The sequence below is a fragment of the Glandiceps talaboti genome, chromosome 3 (genome assembly GCF_964340395.1).
Source record: "Glandiceps talaboti chromosome 3, keGlaTala1.1, whole genome shotgun sequence".
NCBI lineage: Eukaryota > Metazoa > Hemichordata > Enteropneusta > Spengelidae > Glandiceps > Glandiceps talaboti.
The window spans coordinates 19,823,503-19,842,513 of NC_135551.1; the positions used below are offsets into that span (position 1 = coordinate 19,823,503).

Sequence of the window (19,011 nt, forward strand, 5' to 3'; positions counted from 1 at the left end):
AGTGCATGATCTGAAATACATCAAATGTCAATGTTTATTGTTAGATCTGGCATATTATTATCACATCACATCACATCACATCACATCACATCACATCACATAACATCACGTCACATCACATCACATCAGATCACATCACATCATTTAAACATCACATCATATAAACATCACATCACATGATCAATAAACTAGAGTAATAATAGTTAACAAAATAACAGAAATAAAGTTTATATGAAAGTATAAACTTAAAGTTAGATAAATGAAATGTATTTCTTTTTAACTCTGTAGAATGTCTTTCCTATTGATCAGTGCTGATTTTATGAAAGTTGTCAGTGCTATAAGTATGCGTCTTTGATCAGAGTTAAAAAGAGTAATGGAGTCATGATGGGTGAATGGTTAGCGTGACTGGCTTGGAATCTACAGGTTGCAGGTTCGAGCCCCATCGCTGCCTGCTGTTTGTTTCTGAGTGGCTAAAGTCCTTGGGCAAGATTTGAACCACGACTGTGCCTCAATCAACCCAGCTGTATAACTGGGGACCCGGTAGGAAGTAAGTTGCGATGTGAAGGCTTTAATCCTATGCGCTTAAATGGCTGCAATGGATTGTATGCTCCCCAGGGAGTTGAGGAAGACTAAAGGGCCGTTGTGCTGTTCTGATCTGAGCCAGGGGTAATAATTGTAAAGCGCTTTGAGCACGGTGTGGGAAAGCGCTATATAAGAACCCAACATTATAATAAATTTTGTACCTGACTTCAAAACATAACATTCTGATTTGAACACGTCACAAGATTTTCTCAATGCCATACAAATTTAATAATTATTTACATCCCTAGAGAGTGGTTATTAAATACAAGGCATAATGTTACCCAATTTCATGTCTTATGCTACAAGTACAAAAACAGTATCTGGCAAGTTTTAAACGTGACATTTTCACTTTTATGCATCACAATATTTTAGCAATGCTACATGAAATATAATAATTTACATCCTTTAATATAGATTAGTAAATACTTTATCACCCAGAGATGTAGTAAGGAGTTCTATCTGGTAATATGTCAGTCTCCATGGAGATCTCCAAGGTTATAGTAATCATGGCAACAGCTACTCATCAAATATATAACAACCTGTCTAATGAGTGTCAAGTAGATCCTGCCTGGTGAAATCGTTCACCACTGATGTCTATAATGGTGTGAACACCTCTGACCACTTTTATACTGAGATAAGTAGTTTCAACTGAAGGTTACATTAGACGTATACACTGGCCTTGCTATGTATACTATGACAATGCTGATGTACAAACAAATAAGGCAAAAAAATTGTGTGGCTCAAATAACGCTCAATTTCAGAATAGGTTGGGTAGGTAGAATTTTGTTTATGTGCGAGTGTTTAATTTAAGTAGTTATGTTTTCCATATGGTCTCTGTGTTATTGGTTTCTTTCCATCAGATGTACAGCCATTACAGATTGGAAGAACAGTTTTATATTGTCTTTTAAGTTGATGTCAGTTTCTGCATCCACTATTTCTTGCGAGACTTCACAATTTTCGCGATTTGATTATTTTTCTCAAATACGTAAAAAAAAGTTTAGAGTCGGCAGTGAGAAACTAAGTGGGATCAGGTAACTGATACCAAACAAATTTTTGTTTGCCTAAATATGTAGATTTCATTCATTCATGTTTCCCAAATAGAAAAAGGACTTTTCTGAAAAGCTAATTTTGTTGAAAGTAAACCAAAAGTGGCAATGATAGCCAAATGTTCAGTGATGAAGAGATTGGCTTTATTCTTGTCAATAACATTCACTTGAATTTTGTGCATGATTTGTTATTTTTTTGTTTTGTTTGTTTTTTGTTTTATTTTAATTTTTTGCTTATTTTAAAAAAAGGAAAAAGGAATACATTACAAAACAAAGTACAAATAAACCACAAGACTAATACAGACAACCAAAAACACCTATACCTTGTTATATTGTTTTGTAATATTTATCTGTTTACAAACTTGAAATATAACAATGTTATCATGTACATCTTTTACTGTATTTCTAAAATATCAAAATATTAAAATAATTTATTTCACAGATTTCAAATTGTCTTTTTCACTTACCTTTACTGACTGAAAGTAACAAGTTCTGGTCATGTGGATGGAATTTCAGTTCATTGACAGCATTTCCATGGCCTACATAGTGCTGGAAATATAACAATAATTATGTATCATGATAGTAAGGCCTAATGAAAATAATTGTGCGGTTACGGTTACCCGACCCCACCTAGTATTTTACTACCCACCCTAAACATTTTTTTAAAAAACATATTCGATAATTATTTTTTACAAAATTGGGAAAATAGTGAAGTCTTGCAAGAAATAGTGGATGCGGAAACTGCCATCAACTTTAAATATACATAAAAAATTGTTCATCAAATCTGTAATGGCCGTACATCTGATGGGAAGAAATGAATAATACAGAGACCATATGGAAAACAATGGAAAACACAACTACCTGAACTAGACACCCACAAATGAAAAACATTTTTATAAAAATAATAAAATAAAAAATCTACCTTCCACAACTATTCTAAAATTGAGTGTAATCAGAACCACACAATTTTTTTTATTATGCCTAACTGTATTCCTAAACATTTTTTTTTTACCAGCAGCTGAATGCATCCGACAAATAATGTAACTTTTTAGACACATTAATACAAAGTATAGCATTAACACAATACATTGACTGATGGGTATTATTATGTAACTTGGCTTGTGACATTTGTGAAAATGGACGATGTACTAATAACTGTTTTAGGGTGAGTTTAAGTGCAAAATTAGTGTACATAAACTAATTGGTGTGCGTTATAATGAAGGTAACAATTTTTTAAACTGTTTTGGGCAGGTTTTAGTTTTAAGATAGTATTAGATAGGGGGGGGGGGGGGTTAGACTGGCACCAGTTCTTTGGGGGAAAAAACTTTTCTTTAAATGTTGTATTATTCAAATGTCTTTTTTTAATATTAATTTTTAGTTTTTAAGGGAAAATGTTCTTAACTTTTTTTCGAAATGATTTGCCAGTTACTAGTAGTCCCTACGGAATATACACCGACTGTTTAATAATATTATAACTTAGAAATATTTTATTTGGATTTCCAATAAAAAATGAAAACAGCCTGAAGACTTGAACAAGTCGGGGGGGGGGGGGGGGGGGGGGGGGGGGGGAAGGACGTTAGGGTTGTGTTGTAAGTTTAAAGATAGTAGTGACTAAATGTGAATACATCTCATATATCTTACCTTTACAGATAGTAGTGACTAAATGTGAATACACCTCATATATCTTACCTTTACAGATTGTAGTGACTAAATGTGAATACATCTCATATATCTTACCTTTACAGATAGTAGTAACTAAATGTGAATACATCTCATACATCTTACCTTTACAGATAGTAGTGACTAAATGTGAATACATCTCATACATCTTACCTTTACAGATTGTAGTGACTAAATGTGAATACATCTCATACATCTTACCTTTACAGATTGTAGTGACTAAACGTGAATACACCTCATATATCTTACCTTTACAGATAGTAGTAACTAAATGTGAATACATCTCATATATCTTACCTTTACAGATGGTAGTGACTAAACGTGAATACATCTCATACATCTTACCTTTACAGATAGTAGTGACTAAATGTGAATACACCTCATATATCTTACCTTTACAGATAGTAGTGACTAAACGTGAATACACCTCATATATCTTACCTTTACAGATAGTAGTGACTAAACGTGAATACACCTCATACATCTTACCTTTACAGATAGTAGTGACTAAATGTGAATACACCTCATATATCTTACCTTTACAGATAGTAGTGACTAAATGTGAATACATCTCATACATCTTACCTTTACAGATAGTAGTGACTAAACGTGAATACATCTCATATATCTTACCTTTACAGATAGTAGTGACTAAATGTGAATACACCTCATATATCTTACCTTTACAGATAGTAGTGACTAAATGTGAATACACATCATATATCTTACCTTTACAGATTGTAGTGACTAAATGTGAATACATCTCATATATCTTACCTTTACAGATGGTAGTGACTAAACGTGAATACACATCATATATCTTACCTTTACAGATAGTAGTGACTAAACGTGAATACATCTCATACATCTTACCTTTACAGATAGTAGTGACTAAATGTGAATACACCTCATATATCTTACCTTTACAGATGGTAGTGACTAAACGTGAATACATCTCATATATCTTACCTTTACAGATAGTAGTGACTAAACGTGAATACATCTCATATATCTTACCTTTACAGATGGTAGTGACTAAATGTGAATACACCTCATATATCTTACCTTTACAGATAGTAGTGACTAAATGTGAATACACCTCATATATCTTACCTTTACAGATTGTAGTGACTAAATGTGAATACATCTCATATATCTTACCTTTACAGATGGTAGTGACTAAATGTGAATACACCTCATATATCTTACCTTTACAGATAGTAGTGACTAAATGTGAATACACCTCATATATCTTACCTTTACAGATTGTAGTGACTAAATGTGAATACACCTCATATATCTTACCTTTACAGATAGTAGTGACTAAACGTGAATACATCTCATATATCTTACCTTTACAGATGGTAGTGACTAAATGTGAATACACCTCATATATCTTACCTTTACAGATAGTAGTGACTAAATGTGAATACACCTCATATATCTTACCTTTACAGATAGTAGTGACTAAACGTGAATACATCTCATATATCTTACCTTTACAGATTGTAGTGACTAAATGTGAATACATCTCATATATCTTACCTTTACAGATAGTAGTGACTAAATGTGAATACACATCATATATCTTACCTTTACAGATGGTAGTGACTAAATGTGAATACACCTCATACATTTTACCTTTACAGATAGTAGTGACTAAATGTGAATACACCTCATATATCTTACCTTTACAGATGGTAGTGACTAAATGTGAATACACCTCATATATCTTACCTTTACAGATAGTAGTGACTAAACGTGAATACATCTCATTTATCTTACCTTTAAGATGGTAGTGACTAAACGTGAATACATCTCATTTATCTTACCTTTACAGATAGTAGTGACTAAACGTGAATACATCTCATATATCTTACCTTTACAGATAGTAGTGACTAAACGTGAATACATCTCATTTATCTTACCTTTACAGATTGTAGTGACTAAATGTGAATACATCTCATATATCTTACCTTTACAGATAGTAGTGACTAAATGTGAATACACATCATATATCTTACCTTTACAGATAGTAGTGACTAAATGTGAATACATCTCATTTATCTTACCTTTACAGATAGTAGTGACTAAATGTGAATACATCTCATATATCTTACCTTTACAGATAGTAGTGACTAAATGTGAATACACCTCATACATTTTACCTTTACAGATAGTAGTGACTAAATGTGAATACACCTCATACATTTTACCTTTACAGATAGTAGTGACTAAATGTGAATACATCTCATATATCTTACCTTTACAGATGGTAGTGACTAAATGTGAATACATCTCATACATCTTACCTTTACACACTGTAAACTGATGGGACTAACAAGTCGGATAATTCCCCTAGATCCAGCCACAGCTAATATAGGAGATCCTGTATTGTCATCTATTGTCCAAGCACATGTGTAGAAATTTTCATCTGTCTGTCAAAATACTGCTAAGGAACAAACAAAAACCACAAATTTTCCCTGACTATTTTTTAACTTTCAATTCAGGTTGTGTTTTTGTTAAAAAGGTCACATTTTCCTGAATTCCAAATGTATTTTTTTTTCAGGTTTTCCACTAAATTATATTTAAAGTATACCATGAGGAAATCTGTGCAAGTTTTACCAGATCCCATCCACCCCACATAAACAAACAACACACACAAACAGTATACATAACACACATGTACACACATACATACATATGTACACATACACACACACACACACACACACACACATACATACATACATACATACATACATACATACATACATACATACATACATACATACTAAGTACATACATACGTACATACATACATACAACAAAAATAAAAGAAATATGATCCATGTCACATACATAGTAATGAAATCTCTAATCATGTACAAATAGTACATGTAATCACAAAGGATACATCAGGATCACAATAACTTTGTAATAACTTGATCCCTCCTTCTTTGATTTCATAAATAGTAACTCTATTACTACCAACAGTTGCAAATATTTGTGGATCCCCTTCCTGACAGTTGTGATTAAACTGAACACCAAACAATGGCTGTCCGTGATCTTCTTTCACATAATTTACACACTTATACAGAAGTTTACATTTCTTGCTCTTCCATTTTCCCCTGGAAAATTTCCTGCCCAAAGTTGTTGGGGTGTCTGACCGTGAGTTGGTTTCATCCAGGGTTGAGGTACTTGCTGTACTCCTGGCTTCCTCTATATCCTGGTATATGACAATAACAACATGTATTTTGTTCATCAAGTTATCAAACAAAAAATATAGATATACAGTAAAACTCTGATATGTGACACTTAGGTGTTATTCCCCAATATTTTTATATTCATTTAAACCGAGTTTAAAGCATTCAATATCAAGCACCAACACATTTCACTTTGAAAATTTAAATTTCAGATTGTAAGTTCTTTTTTTTTTTAAAGTAACTATTTATGGGAAATAAAGAAAGACATTGTGAGGAGGGGGGGGGGGTTTACATATACATTGTGAGTATGTATGTATGTATGTGTTATCTATAACAAAGAAATATATCAAAGATTTATGGGAGAACAGAAATATGTTTTCAGGAGAGTTAGTTACTTTCTTGTAATTATGTTTTTAGTGCTGTAGTTCTTTTGTACTATTGTAGTTAATTAATGACAATTTTGTGTTTCTTGCCGATTCATATTCACTATTGGATGGATATTCCATTGACATTGAATCACCACCCGATTCTGCACTGCATTGTACTTATATTGCATGTCATCTCATGGAATACATTGGAGTGAGCTCTCCAGACATCTATAATGTCACCCCACAATCTAGAATGTCCATGGTCAACAATGCTTGATCACTCTCGCCAGCCCCGGTTGCTTCATAACAAACGTTGGCTATTGACACGTGACAAAGCCCCAGTTAGCGTTTGGTATCTAACACTATTACACGAATTACTTCGCATAAGATCTCAAAGACTTTTATAAACTTCATCCTATAAACTTACATTCTCGTCACCCGACAAATCATTCGGCAAGCCATTTTCCGTTAACTTTGCCTTCTTTGAAGGCAGACAAACACTACCGTCCTCTGCGTCTGACATGTTGGATTCCCGCGAGACCGTAAAAGGGTATGTCAACTGTCGACAAACAATAATATTGGTACAAAAACGTATCAAGTGCACACATAACACAATTCACACCATAAAACAGTTTGGTGATTATCAATTTTATATTTCGTATAGGGCATGAATGTTTGAGGAATATAGCTTTGTTTCGCTAAGGTAAATTTCTGGTCACGTTACTGTTTTGCGACAATATCAAATTTGCAGAAGCATGTGAAGGATTGTGGATAATATAGAGGACAACAGTTATATATCTGTAATAAATCTAGACTTTAAATGGTTGTTTTAAGACAACGTTTGACGCCCTCTTCACCCCTTTGTCGGAAAACGCATCGAAATTATTAAAACTTGTGGCGAAAATATGATATCGGAAGTTACTTTTTCAGAATAGTAGATGAACGCTGATTGGATGTTCTCATCGCTCAACTTTTAAATCATTTACCAAAAACAAATATCATTTATTCGCCGTTCTATTTGTCAAGTAGACGAACAGTCATAGAAATCGTATTTTTTAAATGCGAGGAATACCTTTAATGGGAGACACTTTTTAAGCTGTTATGAACGATTATTCTTTTCAAACGTAGAAACTTAGATTGTCCAACCACACAGGTCGTACGATATTCTTGCATGACGTAAATACCCATACACGCATGCGCAAAGAGGCTCGTTGAAGGCAGACAAAACGAGAATAGGGCTACACAGAAACCATTATCGTACTATTTATTTACGGTGTAGATCTTCCAGATTTTGGTCAAATTTTCGCAACTGGTCGGCAAATCTGGGGAATATGAAGAGGCGAAATGCCGAATGTGGCAAACTCAGACGCCCGCTAAAGCGAAATAAGATCACAGAAGGCATCTATGGCAGGTACGTTCGTGAGAGAATGTTTCCACATCAGATGGGAGCTGTCTCGGTGACTGAGTCATATTTCAGAGGGATTTCCCTCGATATTACTCGATAAAACAATCATACACCATATATTAAATAGCTAAATATGTAAATTTGGTCTTTCTGATAAACGTTCTCGCAGTTATTTGAACGTTTTGAATGCTAGCACACAACACGTTCAAGTAATCTGAAGGCATACGTTCACACTGCTGCGTCTGACCCTAATACTGTCAAAATGCAAGCATGTCTTACGTGAATAATCGAAACACACGCCGCGCTAAGTTCGCTTTGTGCAACATTTTTATGATGTATTTTGTGACAATTATTTCGTAACTTCACGCCATCATGATGAAATATCCTGCTAGAGGCCTCACGTACGTTTTTCGATGAGCTGTGAGGAAACGTCTAAATAGAAAGTAGAAATGGGAAGTTTGTTTTTGTTTTCGTTGAATGTGCACAATGAATATGTATATTATGGATTAATGGCGTTTTGGTGAAGTTAAGTCTCGCTATTGAAATCCGTTACTCGATTATTGAGTACATGTAGTTATTTTAACGGAGGCTATAGTTTTCAATTACCCGGCTTACACGAGTGGCTATACATATAGTGTCCATATGTGTGTAGAATTTTCAATCTTTTATGTTGGATGATACAGCACAAAAAATCCTACAAGTGAAACTCCGTTTTGAAGTACCACTATAGCTCATTAATTTCCTTTGTGATGAGAAAACCATTTTCCATGTCATTCATGGCAAGTGTGAATAGGGTTTTGTAATAAATTAAACAAGGATCTATCTAAAATCTCCATTTAAATACAATTCTAAAGAGAAAGGTTATTCTGATCAATAGCCCAAATCCAATTTTCTATTGTTTGCTCTGTGATAGAGTCTATCTCTGTTGAACAAATAAAATGGACTGATTAGAGTACTTAAGATCAATTGAAATAACTATTTGTCTAACTAGCTAATTGCAGTAATGAGGTGAAGAAAATTATTTTCTTAATTTGTGGAGTTTTTGAATGAAACTTCAAGGTGCACTTGTATATATATTTAATGTATGACTTTGACCTCATAATATATTTATAATGCATGCAGACATAAATTTAGAAGTTAATATTCCATCTATTGTAAGCCCTAGGCTGTTTTAGGTTGGGGTTTGATCATTCTAGTGTTTCAGTACTCTGAACTTGGAAAGGGATGCAGCTGACATGCTATAGGTCTGTGTTTATTCATTTATGATGAATTTATTTCACTTGATGAATCATAGTCTCTATTCTTACCATTTTAGTTCAAGTTAAAACAGTCTGAAATCAAATAATAACAAGACTATTGGGTTTAATTTCGAGATTAAAATTTTGTGTGTTTTTTTCGGGAAAGGAACGCCAACCATTCAGGCTCTCAGCTAGTGACCTTTGAAAGTTGTCACCAATCTGTGTGTACTTACAAAAATCTAACAGAGCCTAGTGAATTGATTAATTAATCGTATACATGTCACAATTTGTCATTCTTGAGACTTTAGGCTATGGACAGTCTTTGTAATCTAGTAATGGTGTTGACTGAGGCATATTGTGGTAATGCTTGTGATAATAGTTATAAAAAGTGGTATTTGAAGGAGATATAATCTATTGAAAGCCAAGATATGCATGATTACCCTGGAAAGGATTTTAATTTAATGGCATTTAATGTCAACTACATGTACAACTGACCTTGTTGTAATATTTTGTCAATATTGGTATGGTATGACCTTTTCCAAAGGTGCAGACAGAAGAGTGTGCATTGACCCATTGTGTATCAGTACAGTAACACTCAAAAATTGACTGATGATCCAGATTTTGTATAATTCACCTACAATTTACTTCTTTTGTCATACAAATGCAGTGTTTTTGTTAAGTGTTATGAATCCTAGTAACATACATGTGGTAGGAAAATCTGGTAGAACTGACAAGAAAAATACCAATGTCCCATATATTTTAAAGTATGATTTTGGTGGAGAGCCCCATCACACTGCTTGTGACATGTTTGTGTGAGATCTCTGTTGTGTGTTGTTCCTGACCCTATCCATTGAACTGTACTCGAAAGTGAAATTCAAGTCACTTGGCATGTTCACCCCATGAAATTTAACAATACACTGTAATGATTTCAAGTGATGTATGCAAATATTAAGAAGTACTTGTAATTTGAATGGAAATGGTAACAAGTTCAATATGCAATTTGCATATAATATCGCACATTTGAATCCAGCCTTGTGACCATATTTAGTAGGTTATTGACATGTTATGAACTCTGCTCATCATGTATTTCCTTGAAGAGTGACACATACTGTTGTGATTTTAGTTTTAGTTTGTTCAATATGATAACAGCAAGTCTGTTTAATGAACAATTTATTTGACTTGGTGTTTTTTCCACTGGCACTGTACATGGTGTGTGTACTACATGTAGGGGTAGACATTAAGTCACATATATTAGATGAACAACCCTATTGTAGAACTGTAAATCTCTTTTGGCATAATAGGCAGACTCAGTATTCTCTCAATTGTTATGTCTTTCTGTGAAAGTAGTCAAGCGTTCACCCCATCTATTGTGTAAGAAAAGGAAGTGAAAAAATAATGGGCTTGAAAAGAAACTTGTTTTCATGCATGTGATTTGTTTTGAGAAGTGTATACCAATGATTGATTGAGTACGTACGAAAAAGAAAGTTGTAACCTGTTGTAACGGATTTACTTCAGAAAAAACTCCATGGTTGTGAGATACATTTATGTGTTGTCTAGACGTCAGTTTTCATATGTGTTTCTTGTATCATAGTCTGTTATCCAACAAAAATGTCCACATACAAGTAGAGAGTCACAATGTGTGTTAAATGGATTGTGTGCCAAATTATAATTCCTGGGTGTAAATAGCAGTTTTTTTCTATTAATAGCTAAAACAATAAAAGCATATAAAAAGGTTTATACGTTTTTTTTACTACACAGTAATAAGTTTTCAAGACCTTAGCTTCAATAACAATGATGATAGTAATCATAATAATAATAATAACTGATGATATTACATGCATTTATTTGTACAACATGAAATGATAAGGTATTTGAAACATTTGAATTTGTACAACATGAAATGATAAGATATTTGAAACATTTGAATTTTAGTGAATGGCATTTTTTTTTTCGTATTTGTCTAATCAATTGTGATCAGCAACCAGCAGTTTGTAAAGTTTGAAATAAACTCCCATAAATTATGTCATTTTACAATTATTCCTGATCAGACAAAGCAACAAGTAGAGACATGGCATGGACATCAGTGTTCCCATGGATTATTTTCAAAGCAGGGTGACTTATTTGAGTAATTTATTCATATGATTTACATATCAATATTGATTAATTTTGTAAGGAAAGCTACAATTATTTCAAACTAAATGTGACGAGTAGACTTAAAAATCATTAAAAGTTTGTGTATACCTGTATATGGTGTCGCATCTGTCCAAAATCTTGTGATACGTGAGACTTACTCTACTTTATTGTAGAGACTTCAAAAAATTGAGAGTTTGTGACGTCATTTTCCGCTGTGTTGGAATTTTGTATTAAGTCACCCTGATCAAACTTCGCGATATACGATGGCCAACTAAAGTGTTTTCAGAGTAAATTTGAATACAAAACTAATGATTGGACACAAAATCACCACATTATCAAAAGGTATATGAGTCTTTTATGCTCCTTTGACAATGTTGAAGGATACAAGTCGAAAGTCTACAACATCACGATTGCCGTGTAATTAATGTAATCATAGACATCAGAGGGGAAACACGTTATCAACGGTGTCACTTTACTTCAGAAAAGGTGTGAACGATCGTTTGTTAAAACCTCTCTTGGAGAACACTGGACATGCATGGGTACCAAGAGTCATCAGTTTTGTAAAAAGAAAGCATATGTTGTCTAGCACAGTGACTTTTGTACATGTTTATAGTGTGGAGTCAGTTTTCTAATGATGAATTGATATCCAGTCTATGTATGCATATTTTATCAGGATGAGTTGTAAACATATATTCTGCCATAAGGCAACTGTAAAAACAAGACCAGTTAAATGCAAATGATAACTGTTCCTACTACACTGAGTCAAATACAAATAAAGGTTACAAAAGATATGGCCAGTTCCTTTTTGGCTACTGATCAAGTTAATCTCCTGTCAATCACTGGTTAAGACTATACTAAGGTACAAAATGCAATGTGAATGAAACCCAAAATCCAGCTTATCAGTTTTACTACTTATGTGAAACTCACATTTGATGTCTGAGTATATTGTTTGTCTACATGTATACAAACAAACTATAGAGTGGTAGAATCTTAAGTATTAATTAACTGATTAAAATTAGAGTTGATAATTAACAAATGGTAATGATATGGATGCAGCTATTTGAGAAAATTATACGGAAATGTGCATAAATTTTCATAAATGTCATTATGATATTAAATGTGTATCATTTCAACAGGTTCTTAGATAAGACTTTTGCATAAGTTTGCTCTCAACAAGCCACAATGCCAGTAGCAGGTTCAACAACTGTCGTAATTTTGTAAGTTAATGATTATATAAGTTATAACAATACTTCGTTTAATATTGCATCCTATAATAACTAATACCAAAACTGTAGACATCTATACAGTGCTTGTTTTGTTATGCCATGGACACGTCATACAACGGAAATCACAAACCCTGAAACAAAATGTCGCCTGGTTTGACAAAAATCTCACTAACATTGCCACAGCTTTTGTCTGGCCAGACAAAATATCTCTTTGCTGTTGTAAATGTTCCTGTCTGGCTGAACAAAAATCTAATTAATATTTCCACATGTTATCATCTGGCAAGACAAGAACTGAACTACAATTGATACATTTTAGTCAATTGACTATCTCAAAAATATCGCCAGACCTTAGGTTTACCAGGCAGTGACATATGAATTTGGCATTGATCTCCTAAGATAATGGTAGCTCACGCAAAGAAAGTGTAACAATATCAGTAAAGATGTTTGTCACGCCAGACAATTGACAAAATGCTGTTTGGTAAGATTTTTGTCTAGCCAGCCGATAGAATGTAGCAATGTCAATGCGATTTTTGTTGAGCCAGACGACGTTTTGTTTCAGGGTTTATGATTTCCGTTGTAGCATATTCAGTTACACTTATAGTGATATGTAAGAGAATACCTTATACTACCTGTATTAACATGATACTGACTTTCTCACCAAAACAACATACTTCTTTGCACCTATATTGATATTAATAACACATGTATAGGAGCACCCCACTAGCAATATCACATTAATGTAAATTTTCAACAAAAAAAGTAACAATTTTGCTCCAGTATTGACATGAACATACAGGAGCAATACAACTTTTCATCCAAAGATAAGTAACAACACACTTTTTTTAGTACCAACATGTATATTTATAATTTGTAGGACCACCCCATGTTAGTGCCTACATTCTTGTAATAATAATATAATGATGATAATAATGTTGGGTTCTTATATAGCGCTTTCCTATGCTGTGCTCAAAGTGCTTTACAATTATTACCCCAGGGTCGGATCAGAACAGCACAACGGCCCTTTAGTCTTCCTCAACTCCCCGGGGAGCATACAATCCATTGCAGCCATTTAAGCGCATATGATTAAAGCCTTCACATTGCAACGTACATCCTACCAGGTCCCCAATTATACAGCTGGGTTGACTGAGGCACAGTTTTGGTTGAAATCTTACCCAAGGACTTTAGCCACTCAGAAACAAACAGCAAGGCAGCGACACTGCTCGAACCTGCAACCTGTAGATTCCAAGCCGGTCACGCTAACCATTCACCCATCATGACTCCACAACATGTACATGTATCACATGACACTGACGTTCCAACCAAAGCAAATGACTGCATTTGTATATATAGCAATATAAAGCAATGAGGCCTTTATACAGTCATACAAAAACAATCAAAAGAGGAGAGTAAAGAAATAAAAAAAAGTACACAAATCAGTGTTGCAGCCAAAGGGGGTTTTTGGGTTATTTGACACACATTTTTTCGACATGACCCACAATTTTGGAAGTGATGGGTCATAGATGACCCACACTAAAATTGTATGCAAATGTGTTTAGCAACATTACCACGCCTATAGCAACAGCCAAATGATCATGTATAGATAACAACAGGGTTGGATAGGCAACTGCATAATCATTCAGCAAATATCTAGCATGGATCAGCATGTGGGGTAAATATTTTTAAAACTGTACAGTTGTGCTACAATGCCATTGGCACTTTTTTTTATAATGTCCCCCAAAAATTTATGGTGATCCAGAAAAAGGAAGGTCTTGGGACACTGTATGTCCCACTCTTTCAAAAAGCTGGCTGCAATACTGCAAATGTATAATGTCATTTTGTGATATCCATGTGGGGAGATTAATGACACTATGATACTGGTTGTAGAGAAACAACATTCTTATCATCTCAAATATCAGTAGTCACTTCAGCTGCTACAACATACAGACAATTCTTATTATTTATTGCTACATCATGACATTTACAGAAGTTTATTTAGAGCTAGCACGGACAAATTAGAAATGTGATTTCCATTTCTAAATTTTACGGGGTAAAAAAACACTTTAATAAGGAAATTTGCATATTGTTACAATGAGCATTACTGACTTTATATGTATAGATATATTCCATACATCCTAGTCCTTGGGTGAAACAAACAGCTCAGCAATGGCCAGAAGAGAAACTTTGTATTTCAGATAGTCATATATTACAAAACTTGCTAATGCAGTCCTAGCTTAATTCAGTGCTAAGATTTTGGTTAGATCTCTGTAATTTATATCAGGTGCCCCCCACCCTTGTGTGTGTGTGTGTGTGTGTGTGTGTGTGTGTGTGTGTGTGTGTGTGTGTGTGTGTGTGTGTGTGTGTGTTTTGAAATATACTGCTGTTCAAATAGTAATGTGAAAGGCACAGTGGAGTGTTCATTTACCAGTGTGTAATTGTTTAATAGTCTCAATTAGCCTGAGTGTTTAGTTTAGAATTACCAACTTGTAGGGCAGGATAGCACTCCATTGTGAATGGAATATAATTGTATTGAGAATTCATGCAGAACTAATAGAACTGTCCGTACCTGTACCTGTGTAATCATCCTAAGAGAAGTACCAGTATGCAGTGAAGTATTTTCCAGTAATTTGTGGTCATTTATGATTGATGGGTTTTAATTTGAAGGTGAAGTCAACTATGGAGTCTTAATAAGACACTGATGTGTACAAACATAGTCCTTCCCTTGTAGTAATTGATCGCTCAAAATTTACTTTTGCTACTGCAGTATTTCCTGTAAACATTTTTTGAAATTAATTTAAGATTACGAATATTATGTCATGTACAAATGTAATATATGTCCCTTTCCTTACAAGGTTGGGTAGATTAGTACAATTATGGATAATATTGTTATGAAAAGTATGTTCCATACAGCATCTAAACAGCCTTTACCATGCAGCTGCCATATCAAATTGGCCATTGTCAAATATTTAATATCAATAAAAAGATAAAAAATATATATGTAGAGTGACTTTAGTTGTTATATTGATTACATTATGATCATAAAGCTGTTCAAGAGTCCCCCTCCCCCCTCCCCCCCTTGACAACAACACTTGAGTGTCCCATGTCACACGAATACACCATACTCCTGTGGTGCTTGAAATCAAGTAAGGATACTTGAAATGAGAATGAGTTCCTTAGAGCTCCTTCACCTATGACTCAAATTGCAATTTCCAAGGTGTAGGAGATGAAACAAAAAGAAAAATTTCCAAGTTGTAGGAAATAAAACAATGACAGAATAACACTGTTAACAGAATGTTTTGTGGTTAGTGTTAATCATTTGGTTAATAGTTAGTTACAATGTATTTATTAGTAGTTAAGCTAGTTAGTAAGTAAGTTAATTAATTAGTATGGTTATGGTAATAAATGTGTCCAAATTTTCCTAAGTACCACTGTGAGGAATAGGTGAAGTGGACTCTATGGAACTCTTTTCAAAAGGGAAGAATCACAAGCCTGTCTATCACTGAACAATGAAAGACAACATTCATGTATTGCACAACTGCATGTAAGTTATAGGGTATTATTGTGTCTGGTTTACATGTACATATAGATATTTCCTGTACAGTACATGTATATGAAATCCTGTTTCATTTTAGAAATTAGTGTAGGTTTCCAAATATATCAATAGTCCACTTGTATTTGCCATACCTTTAATAATCATTATTGGTGTTCAATTTGTTATTGTTTGTAACAAATTGAGATTTATTTGGGGTATACATGTATATACAAGCTTATACTTGCTCTAGGCAATGCCCTATAGAACAACGTACATAGGCCTACATGTACATGTACCATCCAACAAGTGAAGGACAAATTTTGGTTATTGAATCTTGTACATGTACATTTCCCTATCAATAGTGAATTTCATTTAAAATGGTATTAAACATGATGCATGAATATGTAAATCTACTTATTTTCATACTGAACAAAAATGTATGTACATTTATTAGCATAACAAGGTGCTTTGTTGGAATTTGGAAATGAATATTGATTGATAGAAATACAGATGTCATATTTCAGTTCAAAAGGTGTAATTGGATAAGGTAAGAAATTATGTTCATACGTGTAGTTGATTAACAAAAGGAAAATATGTAGACAGTGTTACATTAGTCAATGTGTAGGAGGGAGAGAGTTAGAGACTGTCAATATACATTGCAATACATATTCATTTTCAGGGCCAGTGAATTAAGTTATTAAGGCCAAATAAAAAAGGTTGTTTGGTTCCAGTTATCCAACCCCCACCTAGTTTTTCACGCTGACCCTAAACTTTTTATTACATATTGGAGAGAAAAAAATAAGAAAAACGTGAAAATTGTGAAGTCTCGCAAGAAATAGTGGATGTGGAAACTGACATCAACTGAAAAAGACAATAAAAAACTGTTTTTCCAATCTGTAATGGCTGTACATCTGATGAGAAGAAACTAATAACACAGAGACCAAATGGAAAACAACAGAAAAACATAACTAGACACTCACATATGAAAAAATTAAAATTTAAAAAATAAAATAAAAAATCTACCTACCCCACCTATTCTAAAATTGATTGTAATTGGAACCACACACATTTTTTTATGCCAAATGTTAATTATTTTTAAGTATTTTTTGCCAAGGTCTTAGCATCTCAGAAGCTGAGACAGTTAGTAGAACATACTTGTAGATGAGATGGGGTAGAGTGGGGCAGTAGACTAATTTTAAGATGTGATGGACAATTTAAAGTTGCTATTACACTGAGAGTTGAAATGTGATCCCACACATGTTACCCCTATTGTAGATACATACAGTGTAGATCGCTGTATTGTAACAGATTTTTCACTGTGTACATTTACATGTATACTATAAATTTTACATGTCAACTAACATGAACATACACACATAAAAATATCCTTATGTCTCCTAAACTTACATCATACGTTTGAAGTGGATGACATAATGTTAAATATGTGATATCTAAGAAACATGTCAATACATGTGCAAAACACCTTGTCATGTCTTCTTTGATTTTAAGGTTATAAAAAAGAGGTTACGATCAGCGTGTGCTGTCTAATGATAGCCAAATTATGTTGTTGTGAGTCAAAATGATGAAAACTGGCATTTCTTGTGAGAGTCACCACATAGTAAGAGTTAGGGGAATAGCAAATTTTGGTGCGTCACTAGAAATTTTGTGCGTCAGTGGCGTGTCAAATTGCCTCAGAGGGCACGCTGGTTATGGTTTTCCATTCAGGAGAAAATACTGATGTATATGTACATGGGGAAAATATCAAGTCATGGCCACTTTAAATTTCTAGTTTTATACACTTCTAAAGCTGACTGTAATTTACACGTAATTTAATACATATAGCGGCTATATATTGGTTAAACATTTCAAAACTGTAGTATTGATTTTAAAGTGACACTGATAGTTCTAATATTTACATTAAGTTCCATTTCTAACAAACGTAATAGCAATGCGGAGTGGGCAAAATGAAATTGTACATACTTGTTAGTATATAACGTTTTCTAAATCTCATTAGATACACATGAATATTGATTGGAAAAGACATGCCAGTTTATAGCACTACAGGTAAGCTGATGATGAAGATTCATTGTGTAAAATATAATTGTAATATGTTACAAAACAGTGTAGTAACTGTTAGCAGTGAAGCAACAAGTAAATCATGAATAATTGATCAAAGGAGAGCTGCACACAGTCAGTTTATCAATAATGAAATGTAAAAATGATGAGGCTGGATTGTTGCCATGAGCACCATCTATTACCTCATCACCATGGTGATTGTAGGAAGGAAGAAATCAACCATTATCTAATTTTGTTATGCATGACATTTCTGAATAGTCATCACTGAAGTAAAGCCATGACTTGAGATTATGAAGGAGTACTTTTTTTTTTAGATCAACCACCAGATAAACATTGAACTATATTTACACATACATTTGTACATACATGTATAGTTGTAAAAGTCTTGCATTGAATCATAAATGTATATGTATCTCAAACAATTTACTACATACAGTCATGTAAAAACAGAGTTCTATGCAGATATAGATAATTCTCACTTGTAAATGTAAGATGTAACCATATTACATGGATCATTATTTT

General features: G+C 33.6%; 2 protein-coding genes across 2 annotated transcripts in view; one reads left to right on the forward strand and one right to left on the reverse strand.

The window, feature by feature from the left end:
* Nucleotides 1-7,408, reverse strand: part of LOC144453904 (polycomb protein EED-like) — a 16,599-nt gene extending 9,191 nt beyond the window's left edge. Inside the window, exons 1-5 of the mRNA XM_078145256.1 lie at nucleotides 7,310-7,408; nucleotides 6,226-6,537; nucleotides 5,621-5,746; nucleotides 2,096-2,177; nucleotides 1-10 (exon numbers count right to left, since the gene is read on the reverse strand). The exon at nucleotides 1-10 is cut by the window's left edge and continues 82 nt beyond it. Of these exons, the coding sequence (XP_078001382.1) occupies nucleotides 1-10; nucleotides 2,096-2,177; nucleotides 5,621-5,746; nucleotides 6,226-6,537; nucleotides 7,310-7,405 (626 nt within the window). The 5' untranslated portion in view covers nucleotides 7,406-7,408. The remainder of the gene's footprint in view (nucleotides 11-2,095; nucleotides 2,178-5,620; nucleotides 5,747-6,225; nucleotides 6,538-7,309) is intronic.
* Nucleotides 7,409-8,115: 707 nt separating this feature from the next.
* The window catches only part of LOC144432796 (macoilin-like), a 55,206-nt gene continuing 44,310 nt past the window's right edge, over nucleotides 8,116-19,011 (forward strand). The window contains exon 1 of the mRNA XM_078121076.1: nucleotides 8,116-8,293. Coding sequence (XP_077977202.1) covers nucleotides 8,214-8,293 — 80 coding nt within the window. The 5' untranslated portion in view covers nucleotides 8,116-8,213. The remainder of the gene's footprint in view (nucleotides 8,294-19,011) is intronic.